Genomic DNA, 22,851 nt, shown 5'->3' with positions numbered 1-22,851 from the left:
ACTATTGGCTATAAATAACAAGTCAAGGATTGTGAAAGTTTGCTTTTCAGCCCAACCTTCCAGTGCATAGGCTCCTAGGTGAGGCAAGTGTGGAGGGGGTAAGGGATGGATGAGTAATGGGCGGGGTGTCCTGAAAGCACGTCCAGCCTTGGCTATGTCCATACTCAGTGGCCATGGCACAGAGGACTGGTGATCAAAAGGACCACTGGGTAGGGGATCACATAGTCATTGTGCCTGTTGATTATTGGGTAGGGGATCACTTAGTCATCGTGCTTGCTGACCACTGAGTGGGGATCACACAGTCATTGTGCTTTTTGAACACTGAGTGGGGATCACTTAGTCATTGTGCTTTTTGAACACTGAGTGGGGATCACTTAGTCGTCGTGCTTGCTGACTGAACCTGCAAGGAGCCCCACAAAGCCTGTACAACTAGAATGAGCTTGTGTTGCATGAAGAGACGAAGAGTGACAATGATAGTTAGCAGATCTAACATGTTTATTGCATGCCAGTTGCTTTGCTGTACACTTTACAAGGAATCCTTCATGCAACCTCGCAGCATTTCTAGGAGCTAAATGGGCTCAATGCAGAGTCTGCAAATGAGCAAACACAGCTTCAGAAAGGTCATGCACCTAAGAGACAGAGCCAGGGCTCACACCCAAGCCCATCTCCACTCAGAGGTCCTGTTCTCTCTGCCCCTCCTCCGCTGTCACCAAGTAGCGACCTCACACATCTAATGTCGTCAGGTCAGCTTAGCCAAATGGGGGATTTTAATGTGAGAGGTAACTGTTTTGCTAACCTACTGAGGGGGCCTCCTTGGACAGAGGACCCAGTATGTCTGGTCAGCAGTGCCCATCTGTACTGTACCCCTGGCAAATAGCATCTATTCACTGGTCACTCTGCATCCCAGGTCAGAAGTACCTGTTCACTGGTAAACTTCTAACAAAGGATCCATGTCACATATCTCCAAAGGTATGCAATGATGTTCTATTGCTTTCTCTCACTATGATACATACCACGACCAAAAGCAACCCCACTCCCAGGCTCATGTTCAGCTACCTTTCTTATCTAGCTCAGACTCACCTGCCTAGGGAATGGTACCACCCACAGTGGGCCGAGTCCTCTTCATCCATTAGCAATCAACGCAATGCCCCCACAGACATGACCACGAGCAAATCTGACGGAAGCAGTTTTTCAATTGAGGGTCCCTCAAGGTGTTTCAAGTTGACAGCCAAGATCGGCCATCACTGATGAGAATGGCAGTCCTCAGTAGACTTGAGTAACACCACAGCACTGCCCACATGACACACAGCAGCAGATGCACAGAGCCACAGCTGGGTGAGGGGGTGGGCGCGTCAACCATGATGCTGCTCAAGATGTAGATGCCACCTCCTCCATCAGGGGCTGTTTGGAAATGGAGCCTAAGACAAAGCCCATGATGCGGAGGCCTGGTGTCCTGGACTGGAAGCTGGGAGACCAGAGTTCTAGTCCTAGCGCCTTTCCTGGCTCTGCACTCTTAGTTTCCTTGTTTTTGAAATGGGTGTAAGGATCAGGGACCTCTAACAGCAAGACAGAGGCTCATGCAAAAGCATGCATGAATGGGCACCACCCCCTCTAAAGACCATCGCATGAGGTTCCTGGGCGCACTCCAAGCTGCGGTGCCGGAGAGAAGGAAGCATGGACTCCGCCAGGCTTTACAGCCCTCATCCTAATTCACTGGTCTCTCCTGTATTTCCCCTTCCTCTTGTGGGCAGTTAAGAGAAGAACCCTTAGGAGCCATCCAACTGCCAACCGTGCACACAGCCCAGCCCCTTCCCGAGGCCAGGCACTGGGGCAAATACTGTCTCATATACTTCCACAGGCATCCCACCAGGGACTGAGTGCCCCCATCTCACAAGGTAGGGAACTGAGGTTCAAGGGTTTTGGTAACCTGCCAAAGTAGCACAGACATTAGCCAGCAAAGTTTGCCCTGAGAACTGTTTGTTTACAAACTGCCATAGGGCTCACCACACACCATCTGGATCGTGATAGGGCTAAGGGCCCCCAATCTTCCAAGTCTTCCCAAACCTTCTTGGTTCCATCCAAGAATCCCCAAATGAAGCCATTTCCCTGCAAGGAGAAATTTACACCGAAAACCGTTCCACAGTTAGAGAGCTGCCATCTCAGCAAGACTAAAGGTGCTGTTGCTGAAACCCAGGTCCTTAGACCCAAAGACGAAGCTGTTGTGGCTGCCCCTCTGATGGGGAAGTCCTGTGTATATGTCAATAAACACTGTTGGCCAATAGGGAAGCAAGATAGGTGGGATTAGGAGTCCAGAAGGACTCTGGGTAGGAGAAACACAGGGGTCACAATGTAGCTGCCATAGGGGTAAGAAGTTTGGAACTTTTCTCCAGTAAGAGAAATACTTAGATTAACAATTATGGGGTAAATACTTAAGTCAGAGCTAGCCAGTAAGAAACAAGCAAAGCCAACAACTTCATAATTAATATAGTGTCTTGTGTGTTATTTGGGACTACAACACGGCAGAGCCCAGGCGACTGGTGGGGAAAAACCAAAGCGGAGGGCTGACTCTCTTACCAGCACCCATGTTTGGGGGGTGCATGCGCTGGCCTCTCGTAGCCCCCCATCTCCAGGCTGTGCCTTAGAACAGGCAGTGGGGACCGCTATGGTTGAAAACTGTCTCTGTGAGCTGCCCTGCCAGACAGAGTCGGATCTGAAGTCCCGCACAGACAGGCCGCTGCCTTCTTTCCTGGGAAGCCTCCATCATGGGAGGGAGCGGCGCAGGCTGGGCCCAGGTGGTGGGGAGGATCGGGCCAGCAGCAGCCCTGGCTATGCTCAAGCTTTACAGTCCCTCAGGTCTCTGTTCTCCAATGCTCAGCCCTCAGCCATTTCGAAGTCATGAATTTAAATGAACCAGGTGCCTTCGTTTAAAAACTAAAGATCTACAAACAAGAGATTTAGCAAGGGGGATGTGGTATGTTCTTGGTGTCCCCAAACTGTTTTATAAGCCCAGACACAAAGTAATGAATGACACTCGGGGACCATGCAACACTCCCCAGCACCCACAGGCTGCCTGCCAGAGTCAGGTCCTGCAGACAGAGATGGGGTGAGAAGGGTTCCTCCTCCCTCCCCCACCTCATCCACCTGCAGCCCTGCAACTTTCCAGAGGGCTGGGGTGTTTGCACAGTGAGGGGAGGAGGAGAGCAGAGAGGCGGGTCATGTGGGATGCTCCTGCTAGGAACCTGCCCTTCCCCTGAAACTGCAAAGTATTAGATGGTACTGTTCCCCCAGTGGAAACATTCCAAGTGCCAACTCTTCGGGCGTCTTTGGAAAAGCAGCCCCTGCTCTGCTCCGATAAAGGATAACCTGGAAGATGGTCAGCATCAAGATATACAAAAGACGGGGTTGCAAAGACATCTGTAAAAATCTTCCACATGTACAACCCATGAGACATCCAAACTTCAAAGTGCTTGAGACAAGACTATAGCCACCACCCAAAACACTGAAAATGGGCAGCTGTGGCAAGACCCAGAGATGTGATGTTATCTAAGTTACAGAAGCCAAGTTGTGGTTAGTGGATACTTCAAAACCCTGGACCTTCTGTGCAACAGTGTTTGGGAAATTCCCCAGTGAACAGAGCCCACAGCCTCAGTGGCTATGGTCAGCCCAGGTGCCTGACAGGGCCCTCGATACAGTTCACTTGTTTCCACACTGGAGGCGGCACGTGGCTGAGGGAGGTGGGGAGTGAGCTCTGGGGGCTTCCGGCAGACTTGGTTTCTGTCCCGCCTAGTCCCGCAGCCCTTTAGTCCCAAATAAACACACAGAGGCTTACAGTAATTATAAACTGCTTGGCCAATGGCTCAGGCTTCTTACTGGCTAGCTCTCTCTTAATTACTAACCCATTTCTATTCATCTATGTATCTCAGTGTAGTCTTGGCTTACCAGAGAATGCCCAGGGGTCCTATCATCCCGGTGGCTGCATGGCGTCCCCCTGGTGGCTCCTCTCTCCTTCCTCCTCCCAGCATTCTCCTAGTCTGGTGGCTCCACCCATACTCCCCGCCTGGCTACTGACCAATCACCATTTATTCACCAGCCAATAAGAGAAACGTAATTCACAGCACACAGAAGGATGTCCCCATCAGCTTCCTAACTAGAGAAACTGAGCACTAAGATAAGGTTCACACTTACCCTCACCAAGCCTGCATCTTACCCCAGGGTCCTCTTAGGCCTCTCTGGCATTTCGAGCAGGAATTAAACAGAGGTAGGAGATCCTGTGAAGGGATACCCACCAGAGAATGATGGGTAGAGGGGGATGGTGACGTCAGATTGTAATTACCAAACTTCCCTTCGTACACGGGCAGCCTGGGCCGGATCCTGGAGGGACAGGAGGTCCCACGGTGCCCTTTCTTCCAGGTTGTTGTACTGGCTCCAGAGTGGTGAGATTGGCTTGGTTCGGGGTTTGTCTCCCTGTTTTGTTTTGTGCTGGCTTTGGCTTGTTTGCTTCCTGTCTGTTGGTTTGAGTAGTAGGAGTTGCAATGGCCTCAAGCACTGAGTCCAATTTTTCAGTACAATGAAGTATTTGCTCCGGGTACCAGCACTCGAGACTCTTGCCGAGACCCCCTTGTTGCCCACCTGCCCTTGCTCCTCTGCAGATCTCCTGGTCATGACCCTGTCTAGCTTCTAGCTCCTGCCTCCACTGCTCCGCCCGGAGGCTACTCTCGCTCACCCTCCTCTACGGGTTTACCACCTGTCCTCAAAAGCCAGTCACAACTACCTGCTCAGGGATACTCTCCTGAGCCTGTAACTAGAACCCAGGCTATCATTCCAGGCCGCTGGCCCGGGAACCCTCTCCCTGAGTCCTCCAGTGAGCTCTCCTGGCTTGCAGCCTTGCAGCCCAACACAATCCATTCCTATCCCAGGGAAGAATGGCAGCCTAGTCTAGCATGGTTCTTGCCCACTTCCAGTGGGGTTCTACATGCCTTCGCTGCTTTTCATTCCTGTCCGGGATAAACATACTCGGTCTCTAAACAAGCTTTCAAGAGTTGTGCAAAGTGTTGAGCCTTCGAAGGCAAGACGCAGAAGTGTGTGAAACGCCTGTCAGTCCAACACAAGTGACCTGAGCTTCCACCTTTCCCCTCTCACCCTGAGTGTCCAGCTGAGGCAGGCAGGCCACAGCCTGAGCCAACTTCAAGTAGGGACTCGCACCTTTGCAGAGGGGCCCCTGCTCAGCATCCTCCCTCCTTCCGGGCTCCCGGCATCCACATCTGGTTTCCCTTCAGTACAAATGTCACAACAGACAGATTCTGCACTTTGAGGATTTATGATTTCTTGCCGCCCTCTTGCTTTTGATATGATTCCATTATGCGCATAAAATCTGGACCATGCTCTGGGCTCCCAGGAGCTGTTTATGACAATTCTTTTATGGCCTTAAATCGCTCACTGTTGAGAACCTGGTGGTGTCAGAAGCAGTGAATAGCCATTAAGACACAGAATGGCAGCCTGGGTTTTCTTCACCTGAGATTAGTCAAGGCTCACGTTCACCTGGCAGGTAAACACTCAACACACCTTCCCACCTGAACAGCCAAAAGCTGAGTCCTTTTTTTTTTCTTTCTCATTTCTTTTATATTTATTTATTTATCTTGGTTTTTCGAGGCAGGGTTTCTCCTCATAGCTTTGGCTGTCCAGGAACTTGGTGTGTAGACCAGGCTAGCCTTGAGCTCACAGAGATTCACCTGCTTCTGCCTCCTGAGTGCTGCTATTAAAGGTGTGACCAGCATGCCCGGATGTTTTCCTCATTTCTTTCTGTTTTTTCAAAAGCCGATTTCAATGCAAATTGTCACCATCCCTCACCCCAAAACCAGCCATTTCCTCTCTCCCACTAGGCTCCTGGCTCTAGAGGTAGACATTCCAGGCAGAAGAGCCTTAACCAAAAAGAACCAACGTCACAAATGCCTCGCTCTTAATAAGTTTCCATGTCTGCATTGTAGTTTTCAAGAAAGGGCCAAGAATTCCAAGAAAAAGGAGACCAACTGTTAAGCTGTCAGCAAGATATCTCTTGCCTCCCAACCCCCTCCTGCCAGCTTCCCATCACACAACAGCCAGAGTTCTTCCTACAGCGCTTGTGAGGAGAACCCAGCCCCCCTGCCTGGAATTCTCTGTGGGGTCCTGGATGTCAGGACTGAAGCTGGGACTTCACGGCACTGCCCCCCCACCCCGCCTTGCCCAGCAGGGGATACTCTCCATAGTCAGCCTTACTCGGTCCCTTCCCCCATGATTCCCACTCTACATTCAGTGTTCCAGCATAATCCAAGAGTGCCCTTCACTCTCACCACCTCAGAACACCCCTGCAGTGTTACCCACCCCAGCACGCCTCTCTTGCATGCCAACCCCTTCGGCCTGGCTGCCCAGCTCCATAGCATCACCAATGCCAACTGTGCCTACCAGACAGTTCACAGCATGCCTGCCCCTCCTCCCCCACCCCTGCCCAGCCAGACCCCAGAGATACAAGAGTCCTCTCCAAAGACGGGTGGCCCATGCCACATCACCACCCCCTGGTACAGGATATAGGGTACCAGTTACCAGTCAAAACACAATTCAGTTTGAATCTCTGATAAGCAACGGATCATTTCTCCAAGAAGCACGTGGGCATCTTGCCTTCTTTCTTGCTGACTCCGGCAGCCCGGGTGGATGGGAGCTCTGGAGCTCCCTGGAGGGAAAGTGCTCAGCATGTGTCAGCATCAGGACCTGCCGAAGAGGGCAGGACCTGGGAAGCGTCACAGAGCAGGACTCCAGGGACAGATCTGAATCTCAACCCTGGGACCTGTGCCTCAGTTTCCCCTTCTCTAAATGAGGCTAACCACATCAGACAGATGTTCTAAAAAATTAAGTTAGTGTTTTTTATATCCCCCAGAACAATCCTTGGCACATACGTGCTACTACCCCAAGCATTTAATATAAGGGAAAAGCACACAGCCAAGCAAACTCCGGGCCGGGCTGGAGCTGAGGAGGCTGAACGCTGTGACATCACGCCAATGCATCGCACACATGACAAGGCGGTGTTGGCTCATTTAACGCTCCTCACGCAGCTCTATTATTTATGCATCGTTGCTGTCCTCCCTTTGACCACCCAGCAATAAAGGCAAAGGGCTGTTGAAAGGGACCCTAAACCAGGAAGTTTGGCTCCATAGCCCACCAGAAGGCAATAAAGGGAAAGTTGCATTAATGCCCTCATTGCCCACCTGTTCTTCCCTCCGCTGGGCACCTGTCGGAACTCAGCCATGACCGAAGCTGTGTGTGGAGATTTCGGAGAGCTTGTGAGAAAGCTCCGAGTCAATAAGACAAGGGTCTCGGAACCTGTGTTCCTCCGAAGCATGAGCTGTTCCTGGGCTGTGCTTCAGGGTTAAGGTTAAGATTAGGATTAGGGTCAGGGTCAGGGTCAGGGGTAGGGTCAGCATCAGGGTCAGCGTCAGGGTCAGGGTCAGGGATAGGATCAGCATCAGAGTCAGCATCAGGGTCAGGGTCAGGCGTAGGGTCAGGGTCAGGGTCAGGCGTAGGGTCAGGGTCAGGTTCAGCGTCAGGGTTAGGGTTAGGGTTAAGGTCAGGGTCAGGGTCAGGGTCAGGGAGGTGGCTTCACATCTTTCGTTACAGCTGGCTGTTGCTATTTGCTTAAGCCTCTCTACGGGAAAACAAGGTTTTGCCCCGAGTGGCTAGCCCTTGTGATTGTACACTGAGGCATACCCTTAGAGTATGAACTGTCTGATGCCCCAAATAAAGCTGGCTATTTGCAGGAGGCATTTACTCCACCTCATTCTTAGGCCCCATTCTGCCAGGCTCATGCCGCGCCAAGTAGGGCAGTAAACAGGCACCTACTATGTGCCAGGCCCTATGCTTCTATTAGGATACTGGAGTAAAACAAGAAAGCCACAGAGAAGCTCTTGTCATTACATGCTCAGTCCATGGAGGGGAAGAACCAGAAGATAACGGAAATAAACAGTCAAGGGGCTAGAAGAGCCCACCCAGGGCACGGGCAGCTCGAAGGCTTTAGGTAGGGAAGCAGCTCTCAAAAAAAAAAACAAACAAATAAACAAAAAAAAACCAAAGAACACATGGTGTGGTTGGAAGCAGGTGGCAGGGCAGACGGGTGGCGGCCATTACCAGACACTGGGATGTGAGGAGAGGGCTCGGCTTGGCGGGGCCTTTATGCTGTGTCGCCATGAAGTACGTAAGTCCGCCAAGAGAGGCCTGAAACAGGGCCCGACACACGGAGGCAAATCCAGCCACATGAAGCAGGCTGTGCAAAGGCAGGGGACAGGGACTGAGCTCCCAACGCGGCCCGGTCCACCAAGGGCTCTTCCCCTCCAGCAGCATCTGCCGCAAAGCCACACACGCCTGTCGCCGGTACCCAAGAGTGGCTAAGCGGTCTTGCGAGTACAGCACTCCCGGGTTTCTGTGATAACACCATTCGGGAAATTATCCTTTGTGCATCTCTCTGCATTAAGATAGCAGACTGGCTATTTGCCAATACACACATAGCAGAGTAAATGCTGCTCCCTGACGAGTTGTATTTGCTTCCAGCATCTTCTCTCACGTCTGGGTGCTCCTCCAACGTTACCCGTCTGAATGTAATAACCACTCTGATGCCATCGGATGTAATCCAAAGCCACCTGGCTGTCCCCAGAACCATTCCCTGTCCCCAGAACCATTCCCTCCAGGTATTAAGTTCTTCAGAAAATCTAAATATTCCCAGTACAAAGAACAAGCCAGGATCTGTCCTTGGGGGCCTCAGCCCTTTGTCCCCTCCATCTCAGAGCAGGAGACCCACAGGCCACCAGGCAAAGAAGGAGCCGCAGAGTGGAAGGTACTGTATGTGTTAATCTCTAATGGTGTGATTAAACCAAAACCGTATGTAGGGGAGAAGGCTTAGCTGGGTCACACATCGGATCACGGCCCATCATGAAGGGAGGGCAGGGCCCTGGAGAGGCACTGCTCCCCATGGCTCCCTAAGCCTGCCTTCTTACTCAGGACTGCCAGCCCAGGGACGGCCCCGCCCATAATGGGTGCCTCCCACATCAATCACTAATCAAAAAGATAGCACATAGACTTACCTACAGGCCAATCTGATGGAGGCAGTTTCTCAATTGAGGTTCCTTCTTCCCAGATGACCCTAGCTTGTATCAATCTGACAAAAATCCCAACCAACACAAGTACCCACCAGACCTATACTCTGTGGATGGAACCAGGTAGGAGAGGACACAGAAACAGGATCCTGGCTGACACTATTGTCCGTTTGACCTTGTGTGAAAGCCTACTTCCCAAGCCTCCATTTCCCGCTATGGTCAATCAGGGTAGATGAGGCCTACACCCCTCTTAGTGCTTGATTCTAGGATTCCTGTTCCATCGGAGCAGAGGGACCCTCCTGAGGGAAGTCATGGTGAGAGCTTGGGATAAAGTGGGAGAGGATCTCCTGTCTTCTAGTTCCTGGGGCTGGAAGGCAGCTGTGCCCAAGGCCCACCTCCCAGCCCGTGGAAAAGTAAAACCTGGGTGGAGAGCGGTGACCTCCAGGAAAATACCCCATTCCTCCTCCCAGCCACGCTGCTTTGAAACAATGCTGGAGACAGAAATGGCTTTCCCCAGACCTTGAGTTGTCACAAACACACCTTTCCCTCCTCCAACGATGCATGCACACCCACAATAAAGACTTGTGTTATGCACAGCCCACGGTCAGCAAGGTTGCCCACGGCCCTAAACTACTGTCTACAGCATGCTCCTATTTACCCAATGGATACAGAGCGAGGCTGTAGTAGTTACTTTTCTAATGTGATAAAACACCATGACCAAGACGATTTATACAAGGAAGGGTTTACTTGGCTTACCGCTCCCGAGGGTTAAGAGTCTGGCGTGGCAGAGATGCGAAGCAACAAGCCACAGACTTGGAGGCAGAAGCAGAGAACTCATCTCGCAAGGCAGGCGCGCACAGCCAAGAGCGTTCGCCAGAAATTGCCCTCAAAGCCCGCCCCCAGTGACGTACTTCCTCCATCGAGGCCACACCTCCTAAACCTACTGCAAAAACAGCGCCACCAACTGAGGACCAAGTACTCAAGCAGCTGAGTCGGTGAGGGATATTTTCATTTAAGCCACCGGAGACCTTGCTGCCGCACACAGAGCTCACGTGAGAACGCTCAGGATGGAGATGACTTAGAGGCTTCCCGGCAGGACACCTGCAATGAGCATGAAAGCCACACAGTCAGCCACGGTCCTACACGATGTGCCTGAAGTGATCGCGGCGTGGAAGCAGCTGCCGCTGGGCTGCTGGAGTGCTAGGGTCTGAAGCGTGGGCATGAGCACTTAAGATGACAGGTGCCGGGAGGAGCAAGCGCTGAGGGCATGAGGGTGGGCGAGCGAAGATCCGCCAGCTGGACCATTGCATGCCAGAGAGATAAGTCAAGGCAGGGTCGCAAGCATGGCCAGTGGGAGGGATGGCAAGCGCCGGGCGCCATTAGTGAGCACTTTGGGGCATTCACCCAAGGCTCTGGATGAGATCGACAGCCAGGGAAGGGCTGAGAGCAAGGGCACCCCATTCACGTGAGCCGCAGGATCCGTGGGTCACTTCATACAGTCAGCCATCCTTACTTCTGCCTAGGATAGCATCACACGGAGCCAGCTTCTTCATGGCATCTACCTCTGAGGAATTTTCATACTTACCCCACAATTGTGGTGGCACCGTCAAACCTCCCCTGGGAACAGGTATACTTTTAAGTCCCCACGACCTGCATAGAGCCTGGCCCACAGCAGGTGCTCACTGAGTATAGAAAGCAAAAGATGGGCAAAATCCTGGGGGAGTTTCCCCCCTGGGATGGCTATTCTTGGTTGTCAACGTGACTACATCTGGAATTAACTAAAAAAATACAAGTCACTGGGCACACCTGGGAGGGATGTTTAGTTAATTGGATCATTTGAGGCAGGAAGACCCACCATAAATCCAGATCATTTGGGATCAGAAGACCCTCCCTAAACCTGGCCGCACCCTCTCATCCCAGCCTACATTAAGGACGTGGAAGAAAGCAGCTTTTGCTCACTACCTGCTTGCCCCTACTCCCGAGGCAAGTTCAGACACCCAATGGCTGAGGCCTTCCTTCACTGCCATTAGAGCCTCGTTTGGGATTCTGGTATACACCGAAGACCAGAGAGACATCCAGCCTTGTGGGCTGGACTCTTGGGCTGACTTTTCATTGAGAGACAGCCACTGCTGGACTAGCTGGACCACAGCCTGTGAACCTCTCTAATAAATCCCTGTAGGTAGGAAGGTAGGTAGGTAGGTAGGTAGACAGATAGATAGATACATAGATACATAGAAAGGTGATAGATAGATGATAGATAGATAGATAGATAGATAGATAGATAGATAGGTAGATAGACAGATAGACAGACAGATGATAGCTTCATCCTATCATTTCTGATCCTCTAGAGAACCCTTACTAGCACACTCCACACTGAGTCCTGCCTCTTCTGCTCTTTCTCTCTCCATGTCCCCACACCAGTGTCTACCCCTCCTGCAGAACCAGCTGGCCGTGGTCATGCTTATGCACGCACACACGAGACTGTCCTCTAAGTGATGGGCACAAGTGTTGCCCAGAGGGCAGACCTCCTTAAGGCAGGCAGCATTATCGGGCCAAGGACTTCTTTGTGCCCACCTAAGCGAGTCTCCAGGCCCTCCTCAAAGCCCCCTAGCTTGAACTCAGTGGGAAGTTCACACCCTGAGACAACTTGGGGTCAAGCTTCCCCCTTTTCCCAGTCATGCAATGTGACACACAGACTCAGTGGCAGAAGGGATATCACCCTTTTCTATGCCCTGTCTCCAAGAGACTCACACAGAAAGGACATAATGTACGCATGTAACAAACCAAAGATCAGAGTACACAGACTGAGGTAAACCCCTGGCACAGCTGGGCTCTAGTCTAACCCCAGAAGCTGAGAAACTTTGCCCCATATCTTCAGGGTCTGTAACTCTCAGCACTAAGCCAGTGAGTTGGTTCAGCAGTAAGCATTTGTGGCCAAGTCTGCTAACCCAAGTTCAATCCCTGGGACCCACAAGGAGAGAACTGACTTCCATCGGTTGTCTTCTGACCTCCATACGTAGGCTATGGCGTTTGTGTGTCTACACACACACATAAATGTAATAAAAATATAAAAGTGAGCTCAGCACCTATAATCTTTAGAGCTGTCAGACCTCAACATACTATTGAGTCGATATAGTAGCACTAAATTTCCAGCAGTAAAAATGCTTTATATACTTTTGATAAAGTGTGGTAACTAAGAGATTCCCTTTGTAGGATTGAAGTGCATGCTTTTTATAAGGTATATGGTAGTCATTATTTAAGCCTTGCAATGGGCAGTTCTGTGGCCCAGAGGTTCTGTGTCTGAGAACTGGTCTAATTTTGGAAGACAGATTTCCAGCTTCAATGGCAAGAATATTTGTCACACGGCACCACTGATGATAATACATGGTGGCAAGCAGCCCAAGGGCCCAGCAGGGAGTGATCAGCTAAATCAATCATGGCATGTCTGTACAATCGGGTATTTGTTATCCAAAATAATGACAAAAAAAACAACAAAAATCTAAACTTCTGAGTGGTTACTCCTGTCAGGGACCACTCAACCGAACCCTAGACAGGAATCATTGCCCTTCTCTCTCATCATAATGAAAGTAGCTTCATTCCCATCTTACAGATGAGGAAAACTGAGGGCTAGAAGAAACATTTGCCCACAGCCACATGCTGGCTGACCATTTGAAGTCAAACAGACCTCCTAGCCACTATACTACATGGTTTCAAATGACACCATTTTTTAGAGCTATACAAAGCAAGACCAGCCCACAAAAAGCAGGTTATCTTTGCAGCTGGGTCTGAGCTGTGCATTTGCATTCAAACCCCGAAGATGGTGCTATTTTCACCTTGGTATAGACCTCTGAATGTATAAAATTGCCTGTTTTTCTTATTTTTATGAGGATAAACCCATGCTGTTGTACATGAAGAAAAGCAAATTTTAATTTTTAAAATAACATAAATGGCAAAAAAAATCACCTTGCATTCCCTCTGCTGACCCCAGTGTCCAGCTGCCCGCCTGACTTTAAGGCAGACACAATGGTGGACATGGGTTCTGCTTGCTCTTGGAGCACGGCTTCCCCTAGAGGCAACAAGCACTCTCCAAATGAGAAGAGAAAGCTCAGCCTCAGCACACTGACCAGCCAGATAACTATAGCCTCCAGCCCCAGCCGCCCCCCTGGATACTTGTACCCCTGGGAGCTGCCAGGCTAACACAGCACAGAGCAAGCTCTTGCCTGGGAGCCAAAGCCAGGCCTCCTTGAGCCTAAAGTGCATGGACCTGCTCTGGTTCTGTCAAAGCTGCCAGAATGGAGGAGTCTGAAGACAGCAGAGCAGCCCCACTCAGCAGCCAGATATCTAGGGACCCTGCTGGCTCAGCCAGCTGCTTCCTGGCTATAGACCCTTGGGTGGGCTGTCTCTTCCTCACTAAACCTGTTTCTGCACTGGCAAATGAAGAGCTTTAGAGTACCAATTTGAAGGAAAGCTATCCCACTCTGTGATATATAAGATATGTACCCAAGTAACTTTCTGTCTGAGCGCTGTGTCCCACACCCTGCCAACTGCCTTGTATGAACTGTGTGCTCCTCGCCGGTGCCTGTGACGGGTACTACAACAATGTACAGTTTTACAGATAGAAAAAATAAAGTCTTTTAATACAAAGTCACATGCTGGGGGGGCAGAGCAGAATTTCACCGACCACCATCTGATTTAACGCACACAAGCCGAGATAACCTCCATCCGGTTACCACAGTCATAGCTGCCCACTGAGCTCTCCTGACTTTAGAGATTATTATAATGTATGTGATGTGTACCCTGGGTTCTCGACAGCCAGACACGACACCAAGCCACAGACCCCTTCTAGGAGCTATGTAGTTCCCTCCCCTCCCCTCTCCACCGCCATCGCCGCACCCAGTGACCCAGTTATTAAAAGGTTACACAACCTGTGACAAGCCCCTAACTACACCTGGCCTTGAGCTGCTGGCCCAACAGAGACCCACACCCTGCAGGGCAGGCCTACTGGCACTCTCGCTAGGCACCTGTTGGAAGACTCTAGGATCTCAGCCAGACCTGGGACTCTCGGTGGCTTGGAACAATAAACCTGTGTGGCCTGAGAACTATCCCCAGGAAACAAAACCAGCACCCTTCCGCAAGCTGTGCACCCGGGTTGGCCTCTCCAGGGCAAGGCAGCGGCACCGAGGTCTGGGTGTGCAAGTGCGTAAAGGCGGACTTACTATGGAGCGAGAGGGTAGCGGATGTAAGTGTGTGCGTGTGCGCGCGCGTGGCTCCGAGTGTGCGCCGCTGTGATCGCGATGGAGCGGGCGGCAGGGCGGGCTGGGAGATCTCCTCCCCCCACCACATTGAGAAATCTTAGTGAGTCACCGAGTGGTTCTGCATATTAATGAGCTCGCTCTCGGAGAGGGCAGGAGCGAATTTAAAAGAGGCCAGGGTGGGCGGAGGGAGGCTGTGGGGAGATCGCAGCACCCAGCGCCAAGCGCAGCGCAGCACCGCGACAGACGGCAGGAGCTCCCACCGACGGGCGCAGCTGGAGCGAGCGGAGCAGGGAGGCGTGCACTACACCGAGAACCGAGCCGGGCGGCATCCCCCGGCCGCCGCACGCACAGGCCGGCTCCCTCCTCGCGTCCCTGCTCCCCACTGCGCCGCTCCGGCCAGCATGAGGCTCCTGGCGGCCGCGCTGCTCCTGCTGCTCCTGGCGCTGTGCGCCTCGCGCGTGGACGGTGAGTGCCGCCGCGGGGGCCCTCTGTCGCCGTCCTGTCCCCTCTTAGGGAACCGGGGGTCCGGGGTGGGAGTCCCCGGCGGGCACCTAGGGCGGTAGCGGAGCCGAATACCCCTCTGGGGACTCAGCAGCCTGGCGGTGCTCTCCCGCAGGGTCCAAGTGTAAGTGTTCCCGGAAGGGGCCCAAGATCCGCTACAGCGACGTGAAGAAGCTGGAAATGAAGCCAAAGCACCCACACTGCGAGGAGAAGATGGTCATGTGAGTTCCGTGGCGGGACACAACCGGGGGCTGGATCGGGCCGATACGCCTTTCTCTCTACCTCTGCCAAGGCCCTGGGGAGCAGTTTATAATTGTCTGGCAAGCCCTCGGGACATTGCTCGACAGTCTGGAAAGGGGGTCTGTGGCCGGTCCCTCTGAGCCTGCCCTTGTTAGGATTCAAACTGACGGCAGGCTGGAGCTTACTGTGGGCTGGTAGGTAGTTCTGGTGCGCCCACTTGGAACATCTACACAAGATCATTCAGGACACAGGGCCAGCCTGCCGGGCGGGCTGTGCTGCCTTCCTCTTACTGAAGAGAGAAGTAACAGAACCTTGTCTTTAGTCGAAACTTTCTTTTCAGAGCCTCTCTTCAGTCAGGGGTTTGGCCACAGGGGTGGACAGTTGGGGAGTCTGGGATCTCATCGTGAGAGTACTCCTGTCTCTTCCTCCAGCAGCCGGGCTCCTTGTGGGTTCGTGAGTATGAACAGTGCTGGAGAAAATGCTCTCCTGGGGTTAATGTGGCATGCCACCACTGCAGCTGCTTGGTGGGGATGCCGGCAAAGTCTTTAAAACTGGGGCAGAGAGAGAACACTGAGTTTCCTTGCGCCTCAAGCCTTCCCAATTAACCACTTGAAGCCGGCACGGCAGGCCGTTTCTCCAGCAGTACGCTCTTGGCCAGGAAGGCAGCCCTTGGCAAAACAGCTCCTAAATATTTGCCATGGACCATTGGCCCCTCTTCCCCTCCCCCAGAAACAGGACACACTTTATTCTCAGTCTGGGCAAGTGCCTTCCACCGCTGCCCTTGCCGCCCGCCCGGAGGCCTTCGGGCAGTGTCAGTGAAGGAAGAGCACACCCCACCGGGCACCTCACAACTTGCTCAAGTTCGGGGAAGATCGGGCCGAGCTGACCCGAGCTGAGCTTCCAGATTAACCTCCTCATACTGCCGGGTTTCTTGCAGGGCAGACAAAGGGAAACTACCCTTTTAGGTGTGGACTGGCTCAGAGTTAATAGAGACATGACAGGCGTCACATAACCTCAGAATTTCTAGTTTCCGGGTTCAGAAAAGTTAGAGATTTCCAGTTGTCTCTCAGACCTCCAGGGACAAAAAAAAAAAAAAAAAAAAAAAAAAAAAAGAAAAAAGAAAAAAAAGTGCAGGGTGCATCGGCAGCTCAAAGAGACAGACTGGGCCCCAGACAGCCTTGTTCTTTCCTTGAGTAAGCTCGGGTGCAGAGGGAACCTGCAGCCACACAAGTGCACCGGAAGGCTTCCTGTAGCCTTGGGAAAATTTGGAGGGGCCTCAGGAGACCAGCACCTTCCTAGGCCTCCCTCTCCACCCCATCCTTGACAGCCTGAAGGCTCCTCCCCCTTGTATCAGACAAGGGACTTGCACTTTTTGCCAAAACAGTGCCACAAAGACTGAAGGCAAGTTCTCCAGGTCACCCCGAGTCACCCAGAGACCTCTGCTGGGGGCGGTGTGGATCAGAGGGAGTCAGGAATATGGGAAAGCCCGGATTCCTTTAAAAAAAAATATGTATAACTTGCACCAGGTGTATCCCAGGAACCAAACACGGATCCAGGCTAGGTGACAGGACACTTACCTACTGAGCCATCTTGTCAACCCAAGCCCAGCTTCTTGAAGGACAATTTGTGTCATATGTCCTTGGAGTTCTCACCCAAACCATTGGCACCCCAGGGTTGCTGCAACCCAAAATTTCTGGTAGCTATTGGGTCTTGAATCCCAGCTTCTGCACCCTGCTGCTGATTTGCATAACTGCAGTATTCTAAACAGCCAGCGCTGGTGGGGTGGGGGTGGGGAGCTGAACTCTCCCGTGCCCTCCCTGACCTTCAGAAGTGGGATGGGATATTAAGTCTACCCTCTGGCCTATGGAGAAAGGGCTTTTTACTGGAGTTTGCCCCTCGGGCAACAGCAGCATTATGGGTGTGGAGGAAATATGGGCACTAATTCTGCAGGGTGGCAGAGGTGTAGAGGGAGGGCCCCATGCTTGGAGCCTGCAAGGATCCACCTGTCTCCAGTGAAGGGGGATCCAATTACCTGGTAGTATCAAATGTCCATCCCTGGTCTTGGATGAGGTCGCACAGGCTCCTGAAGCAGCATTCTGCCCCCATTCTGCTGGCGAGACTGTTTTCTGTCCCTACAGACTGGGAGCTCGTGTTCACAGCAACCCTGCCCTCTTCTAGAACCCCCCACTCTTCTCCTTGGGGACCAGGTGGAGAACAGCCTGACCTCCCCAGCCATCCGTGACCCCTCAGAAAATCAGGTCTCCACTTTGTATGTTCCAAGTGGACCCTCATTCCCCACCATAGTACATCTTCCCCTTCCCAGAAGTTTCCTGCAACTCCCACCATCCCCCTGGTCACCCTGGCTGGCAAAGGTACCTCAGACCACCCAGGCCTGAGGTCACACATGAAGCTCGTCATCCTCCTGACTGCCTCGTCTTTCCTGACTAATTAGTAATAACAGTGGTCACTGGACGCCCACCAAGGGCTGGGCACCGCCTCCCTGGTACCTTTTGCTCCTTCAGTGTCCCTGTGAGGGAGGGCCCTCTGTTGTACCTGTTGAGCGGGCACTCACAGCTTACAGGGATCCAGACTCCGCTGACAATCTCGGCACCGGACCTGCTTCTCCGGCACAGCTGGGCAGGCTCCGTGGACTTGGAGCTTTGGCTGAGAGAGGCCAGGAGAAGGACTGTCTTATTTTCCTGCCCCCAGCTCAGATAACTGCAGCCTCACGCTCAAGCGTCAAACTGGGCTACCAGACCAACAAGACCCTTGCTCCAGATCAGCAGATGTCCAGCCCAGGGACAACGGCACAGGGTCTGGGTGCTGGGTTAAGGGTCAGACACTATGGTGTATCCAGGGCATGTCTCAGCCCTCTGTAGAGTTCCTCAATCCAAGGATGGTACTGTTGCTAGCACCTTCCAGCAGGGGTTCTATCTACCTCTGAACCACTGGAAGACCCCTCTAGCCACTGGTCCCCAAGAGAGCCTGTGCTGGGGATCACAGACCGCTGGGTGCTGTGGGGGGTAGGAGCCCCCAAGGGAAAAGTGAAACTCACTCTGTACAGGCTAAGCGCCCCCACCCCAACCCCGTCATGGAGGCTGAGACACAAAACGTTAAAAGGCTGACCTGGGATTGAGCACGTGAAACTTGAGGGAGGGGCGGGGCCGCTTGGTGCTCTGGTGTGGTCCCTGCAGGCTATGACTGAGACATCTGAATCTGTACGGGTCCTGCTCCGTTTCAGCATCACCACCAAGAGTATGTCCAGGTACCGGGGCCAGGAGCACTGTCTGCATCCCAAGCTGCAGAGTACCAAACGTTTCATCAAATGGTACAACGCCTGGAACGAGAAACGCAGGTACAACATCTCTTCTCACCTGCCCAGGCCCCGCCCACCCCTGTCCTGCGCATTCTCACTACCCCAAGCCCTGCCCACCCCACCTATCCCCTGCCTGCCCCACCCAGAAGGGCTTGGCTATTATTAGCTATGGCTTTCAGGACAAGAAGGGACCCATACACCATTTCATCTACTAGCCTCATCTGATGTGTGATGCCCACAAAAGTAGACACTCCGACACCGTTTCCATCCCCCGATGATGGGAAGCTCACCACGCTCTCTGGGCAGTTATGAGCACTGCAGGTGTATCCCTTAGTGAGCTAAAATCTGCCTCATTCGAACTCTCGTATTATAGTCCTTTGTATTTCTATAAAGACTTGTTTTTAATCTTGTATATGGGTACCAGGCCTGTGTGTACATTTGTGTGCACTCTCCATGCCTGGTGCCCAAGGACTTCAAAAGGACTTCTCTCTCTCTCTCTCTCTCTCTCTCTCTCTCTCTCTCTCTCTCTCTCTCTCTCTCTCTCTCTCTCTCTCTCTCTCTCTCACACACACACACACACACACACACACCCTGCAGTTATAAATGGCTGTGAGCCTCCATGTGGGTGTCAGGGCCTCTACAGGAACACCAATGCTTTTTAACTGTTGAGCCGTCCCTCCGGCCCCTAACTTACATGCTGTGGTCTTAATTGCTCTTTTTACTTAAGTCACATGATCTGAAAGTGGCTGGGTGGGCACCAAGGTGCCCCAAACCCTGTTCTTCCCTGACACCTTCTCAGGCAGGTTCTGGGGGCTGCTTGAGTTCAGCCCTGACCAATCAGGACCACTTTACCCAGAGGGGCAGCAGTTCAGATCAGCACCTTGGGCCAGACACCTCTGCCAGGTGGGCAGTTTCCTCATCATCAGAAGGGGGCTTCCTAGTTCTAATCTTGGGGTCCCCAGGTCTGGCCTTTGTACCATGTGACGACAAGCCTGTCCTGGAGCAGACCGCTGCTCAAACACCTGAGACCTGTTCTCTCTGCAAAGCAAACCTGGGAAAGGACACCTGCTTGGGTGACCTCCAAGGATCTCAGTACCTTGTCCTAAGAGGGGGCAACCAAGACCAGGCGGGGACAGGGTGTGGCTTGGACAGCACCTGGAAAAGTCATGACAAGAGGCCAGAACCCTGTGGGGTGTGTGGGTCCCTGGTGCCGCCTGTCCCAACATGTGGGCTTGTGGCCAGCTCTCAGAGTCAGTTTCTGCACCTGAATCTTCTCTTGCTCCGTCCAAAACTGCCTCATCTGCAATGGCCTGAAATAGAAAGTGGCGAGGCGAGCGACTATTCCCATCGTATCTGATGGGAGTGACGCCTGGTTCTGGTCAGAGCATGCAGTTCACATGGCGAAAGCAGAGCCTGCCCCACCCACCCCCTGCCACCGTCCAGGCCTGTGTCATCAAGAGACTGCAGGGTTAGCTTGTGGAGGGCTGGGAAGTCTTGCCCAGGCTACTGGAGACACTCTACCCACCTTACTTCCTCCACCTGGGCCGTGTCTGTGACCATGAGGCACCTGTGAGCATCCCACAGCCCCCCACAACCCTACCTTTCTACTTTTGTAAATTGCCCTCATGAAGGCTGTGAGAGCTCTCTGCTACAAGGCCTCTGCCAGTTTGCTACATCAAGAGTTCAGGCATTGGGGGTTGGCATGGAACGGGGGCACTATTTGCATGTTTGTATATTATTTGTTTGTTGAGACAAGGTCTCACATAGCCCAGGCTAGTGTCAACTCAACCTCCAAGCAAAGGATGACTTGGAACCGTGAATCCTGATCCCTCCACCTCTGAAGTGTTGGGGTTATGTGATTACAAGCCTAGCAGTTCTGAATTCATCCATTTTTTTTTTCAGGAGACTGGGGCATCCCAGAATAGGAGACCTCCATGCCTGCCTTTTCCCTTTCTACCCCTTCCCTTGTGAAGGGTTAAAAATGACCTAATAAATATAGGTGGAGATAAAAGAACTGCTCAAAGTCAGAGGGAGAACAAACATACATGCTCGATAGCTCAGGGCGGAGGGAAGACAAGGATGTATAACAGGGCTGGGCCCCCTGGTCCATGGCACCAGTAAGTGAGCAAAGAGACCCTTAGAGATCAGAATCTCTGGCTGTCATGTGAGGCAGCTACATGGAGCATCTCTGTTTCATTGGTGTGTGTGTGTCCGCGTGTCTTGTGAGTGCAGGTGCCCGAGGCAGCCAGACGAGGGCTTTGGATCCCCGGGAGCTGGAGTTACAGGTGTTGGTGAGCCACCTGATGTGGGTGCCAGGAACTGAACTTGGGTGCTCTGGCAGAGCAGTGACGGGTCTTGGGTACCATCTCCCCAGGCCCAAGGCACTTTATTTCAACGCATGATTGGGGGATTTCACTTGGAAGCCAAGAGCGAGGAAAGAGGAGCAGCGAGCTAAGTAAGACCCATGGCCCAGAGCTGGGATGGCAGGTGTGAGGGAGGGAGCACACCCACCCTTGTGTGAGTCTTCTCATTGGCTTCAATCACACCCTCACAGCTATCTCCTCTCTCCTGGACCCAGGGGGGCCACAGACGAAGCCACAAGTAAGTGGTCTGCACAGAGTCCTGAGCCGCTGACAACGATGTCCTCTCTTCCTAGGGTCTACGAAGAGTAGAGTGACCGATCTCGGGAAGAAAAACTCCAGGCCAGTTGAAAGACTTCAGCAGAGGACTTTGCAGATTCAAATAAAAGCCCTTTCTTTCTCACAAGCATAAGACAAATTATATACTGCTACGAAGCTCCTCTTACCAGGGTCACTTTTTACATTTTATAGCTCTGTGAAAGGCTTCCAGATGTGAGACCCAGCTCTCCTGCGCTCCAGACTTCATTTCCAGTGGCTTTTTGCCGAAAGGGGGTGGGGGGCAACTCAAGCCTTTCCTTTTTAAAATAAGGGGTTTTGTATTTGTCCATATGTCACCACACATCTGAGCTTTATAAGCGCCTGCAAGGAGCAATGAGCTTGGTTGAGGCATTTCATTGCACCATTGCTCCGGTTCAGGCTTGCGAAGCTTCCGCTCAGAGGGCCCGGCACCTCGGCACAGCTGCCACGGGCTCTCCTGGGCTTATAACTGGTCAGGGTTTCAGTGATCCTGTTGTAGGGCAATTGGGAGCAGGTCCTTGGACATCTGTGCCTGGAGAAACTCAGTCTAGTTACCATAATACGCTTCATCCCACCCGCACCCCAGATCACGGTCCTGCAAGCAATCCCTAAAGGAGCTGGGTCTTTCTTCCAACCTGAAGAAAGTTTCTGCGGCTTCGGTAGACCATGCTTCTGAGGCGTGGCGAGTTCCTGGCACTGTGAGTAAACAACCCAAAGAGGAAACGGAAAGATTCACAGCACACAGCCCGAGCTACACAAACCATTGGCAAGGGGAAACTTTGTTTCTTTCCCTCAAGCCCAACAGAAAGCACACTCCCCTCCAGTGCAGGCGCAAAGGGCGCAGTCCTCTCCGGGAGTTAGGAGTTAGGATGTTTTGAGCCCTCCCCGGTGTACATACCGCCTTCTGTGCGCCCTGCAGCGCACACCACCCTCCAGTAGAGGCCGCACTCACACTCTGCGGCTGTTCCTTTGCTATGTAAATGCTGAGAGCCATGAGCTGCATGCAGGGTTCATGTCCTTTCTAAGATGAAAAAGAAAGTAATAAAATATATTTGAAGTTACCAAATTTCCAGACTTCTGGTTTTTTTTTCTCTCTCTCTAAGCCACATAACATAAAATGTTTGCCTCCTCCTAAATAGATGGGCACACATGTGTGGGAGAGAAGTCAACAGTCTCTATGGAATGTGTGGGGCTGCTGCTCTTCTGGAAGCCAGGAGGCTAAGCCTGGAGGCTTAGTGCCCCCCTTCCCCCCAGCGCACTTCACTGCAGCAGGTTGGTGGGAGTAGGCAGGCAGAGGCTTGCAGGACTGGAGAATCACAAGGATGAAGCAGTCCAAGATGGCTTGGGGTCTGCCTCGATTAAGAGAGTCTCCGTTATTATCACACTCTTCCTGTGGCTGGATGGCCACCTTTCCACGGGGGCTGGGAGCCATGACTCCTCAGCCCCACTGTCCCCATAGTAAGCCTAACCCAAAGACGGAGGCCAATAGACATGCAAAGTAGGGGAACCCCCTTGGAAAGTCACATGCCAGAGTAGGGACGAAAGAGGACAGGTTCCACCTCCCAGAGGCCCCAGAGCCTGCTTGGTCTTGGAGTAGCTCCAACAGAGCCTCCCAAGTGAGGAGCCTGTGGAGAGCAGTGTCTAGGAAGGGCCCGGCTCCGTGGCAGACCTCCTTCTCTCAGCTGGCAGCATGGAGTCCTGCGCGCCCTCGATGTCCCGTGTTCTAGACTCACTTTGCCCTCCTACGCGCTCTAAAGCCCTACAACTCC

General features: G+C 52.6%; 1 protein-coding gene and 1 long non-coding RNA gene across 2 annotated transcripts in view; one reads left to right on the top strand and one right to left on the bottom strand.

Moving 5' to 3' along the window:
- The window catches only part of LOC110342486, a 55,351-nt gene extending 40,917 nt beyond the window's left edge, over positions 1-14,434 (bottom strand). The window contains exon 1 of the long non-coding RNA XR_005880988.1: positions 14,330-14,434. This is a non-coding gene — a long non-coding RNA (uncharacterized LOC110342486). The remainder of the gene's footprint in view (positions 1-14,329) is intronic.
- Positions 14,435-14,541: 107 nt separating this feature from the next.
- Positions 14,542-22,148, top strand: Cxcl14 (C-X-C motif chemokine ligand 14). Its single transcript, XM_005078387.3, has 4 exons — positions 14,542-14,833; positions 14,985-15,090; positions 18,351-18,464; positions 21,082-22,148. The coding sequence occupies exons 1-4, from the start codon at positions 14,770-14,772 to the stop codon at positions 21,095-21,097; spliced, it is 300 nt and encodes a 99-aa protein (XP_005078444.2). The 5' UTR covers positions 14,542-14,769; the 3' UTR covers positions 21,098-22,148.
- Positions 22,149-22,851: the final 703 nt, after the last annotated feature.

The sequence above is a fragment of the Mesocricetus auratus genome, unplaced genomic scaffold, assembly GCF_017639785.1.
Source record: "Mesocricetus auratus isolate SY011 unplaced genomic scaffold, BCM_Maur_2.0 Super-Scaffold_100013, whole genome shotgun sequence".
In the NCBI taxonomy this organism is placed as follows: Eukaryota; Metazoa; Chordata; class Mammalia; order Rodentia; family Cricetidae; genus Mesocricetus; species Mesocricetus auratus.
The sequence above is the reverse complement of the archived record's forward strand: the minus strand, read 5'-3'. Positions and strand labels throughout refer to the sequence as shown.

Excerpts from the sequence above, each read along its gene's own strand:
- Cxcl14 (XM_005078387.3), top strand. The coding sequence starts at position 14,770 with ATGAGGCTCCTGGCGGCCGCGCTGCTCCTGCTGCTCCTGGCGCTGTGC. Across the intron at positions 14,834-14,984 it reads GTGCGCCTCGCGCGTGGACG|GGTCCAAGTGTAAGTGTTCC; the intron begins GTGAGTGCCGCC and ends GCTCTCCCGCAG. Across the intron at positions 15,091-18,350 it reads TGCGAGGAGAAGATGGTCAT|CATCACCACCAAGAGTATGT; the intron begins GTGAGTTCCGTG and ends GCTCCGTTTCAG.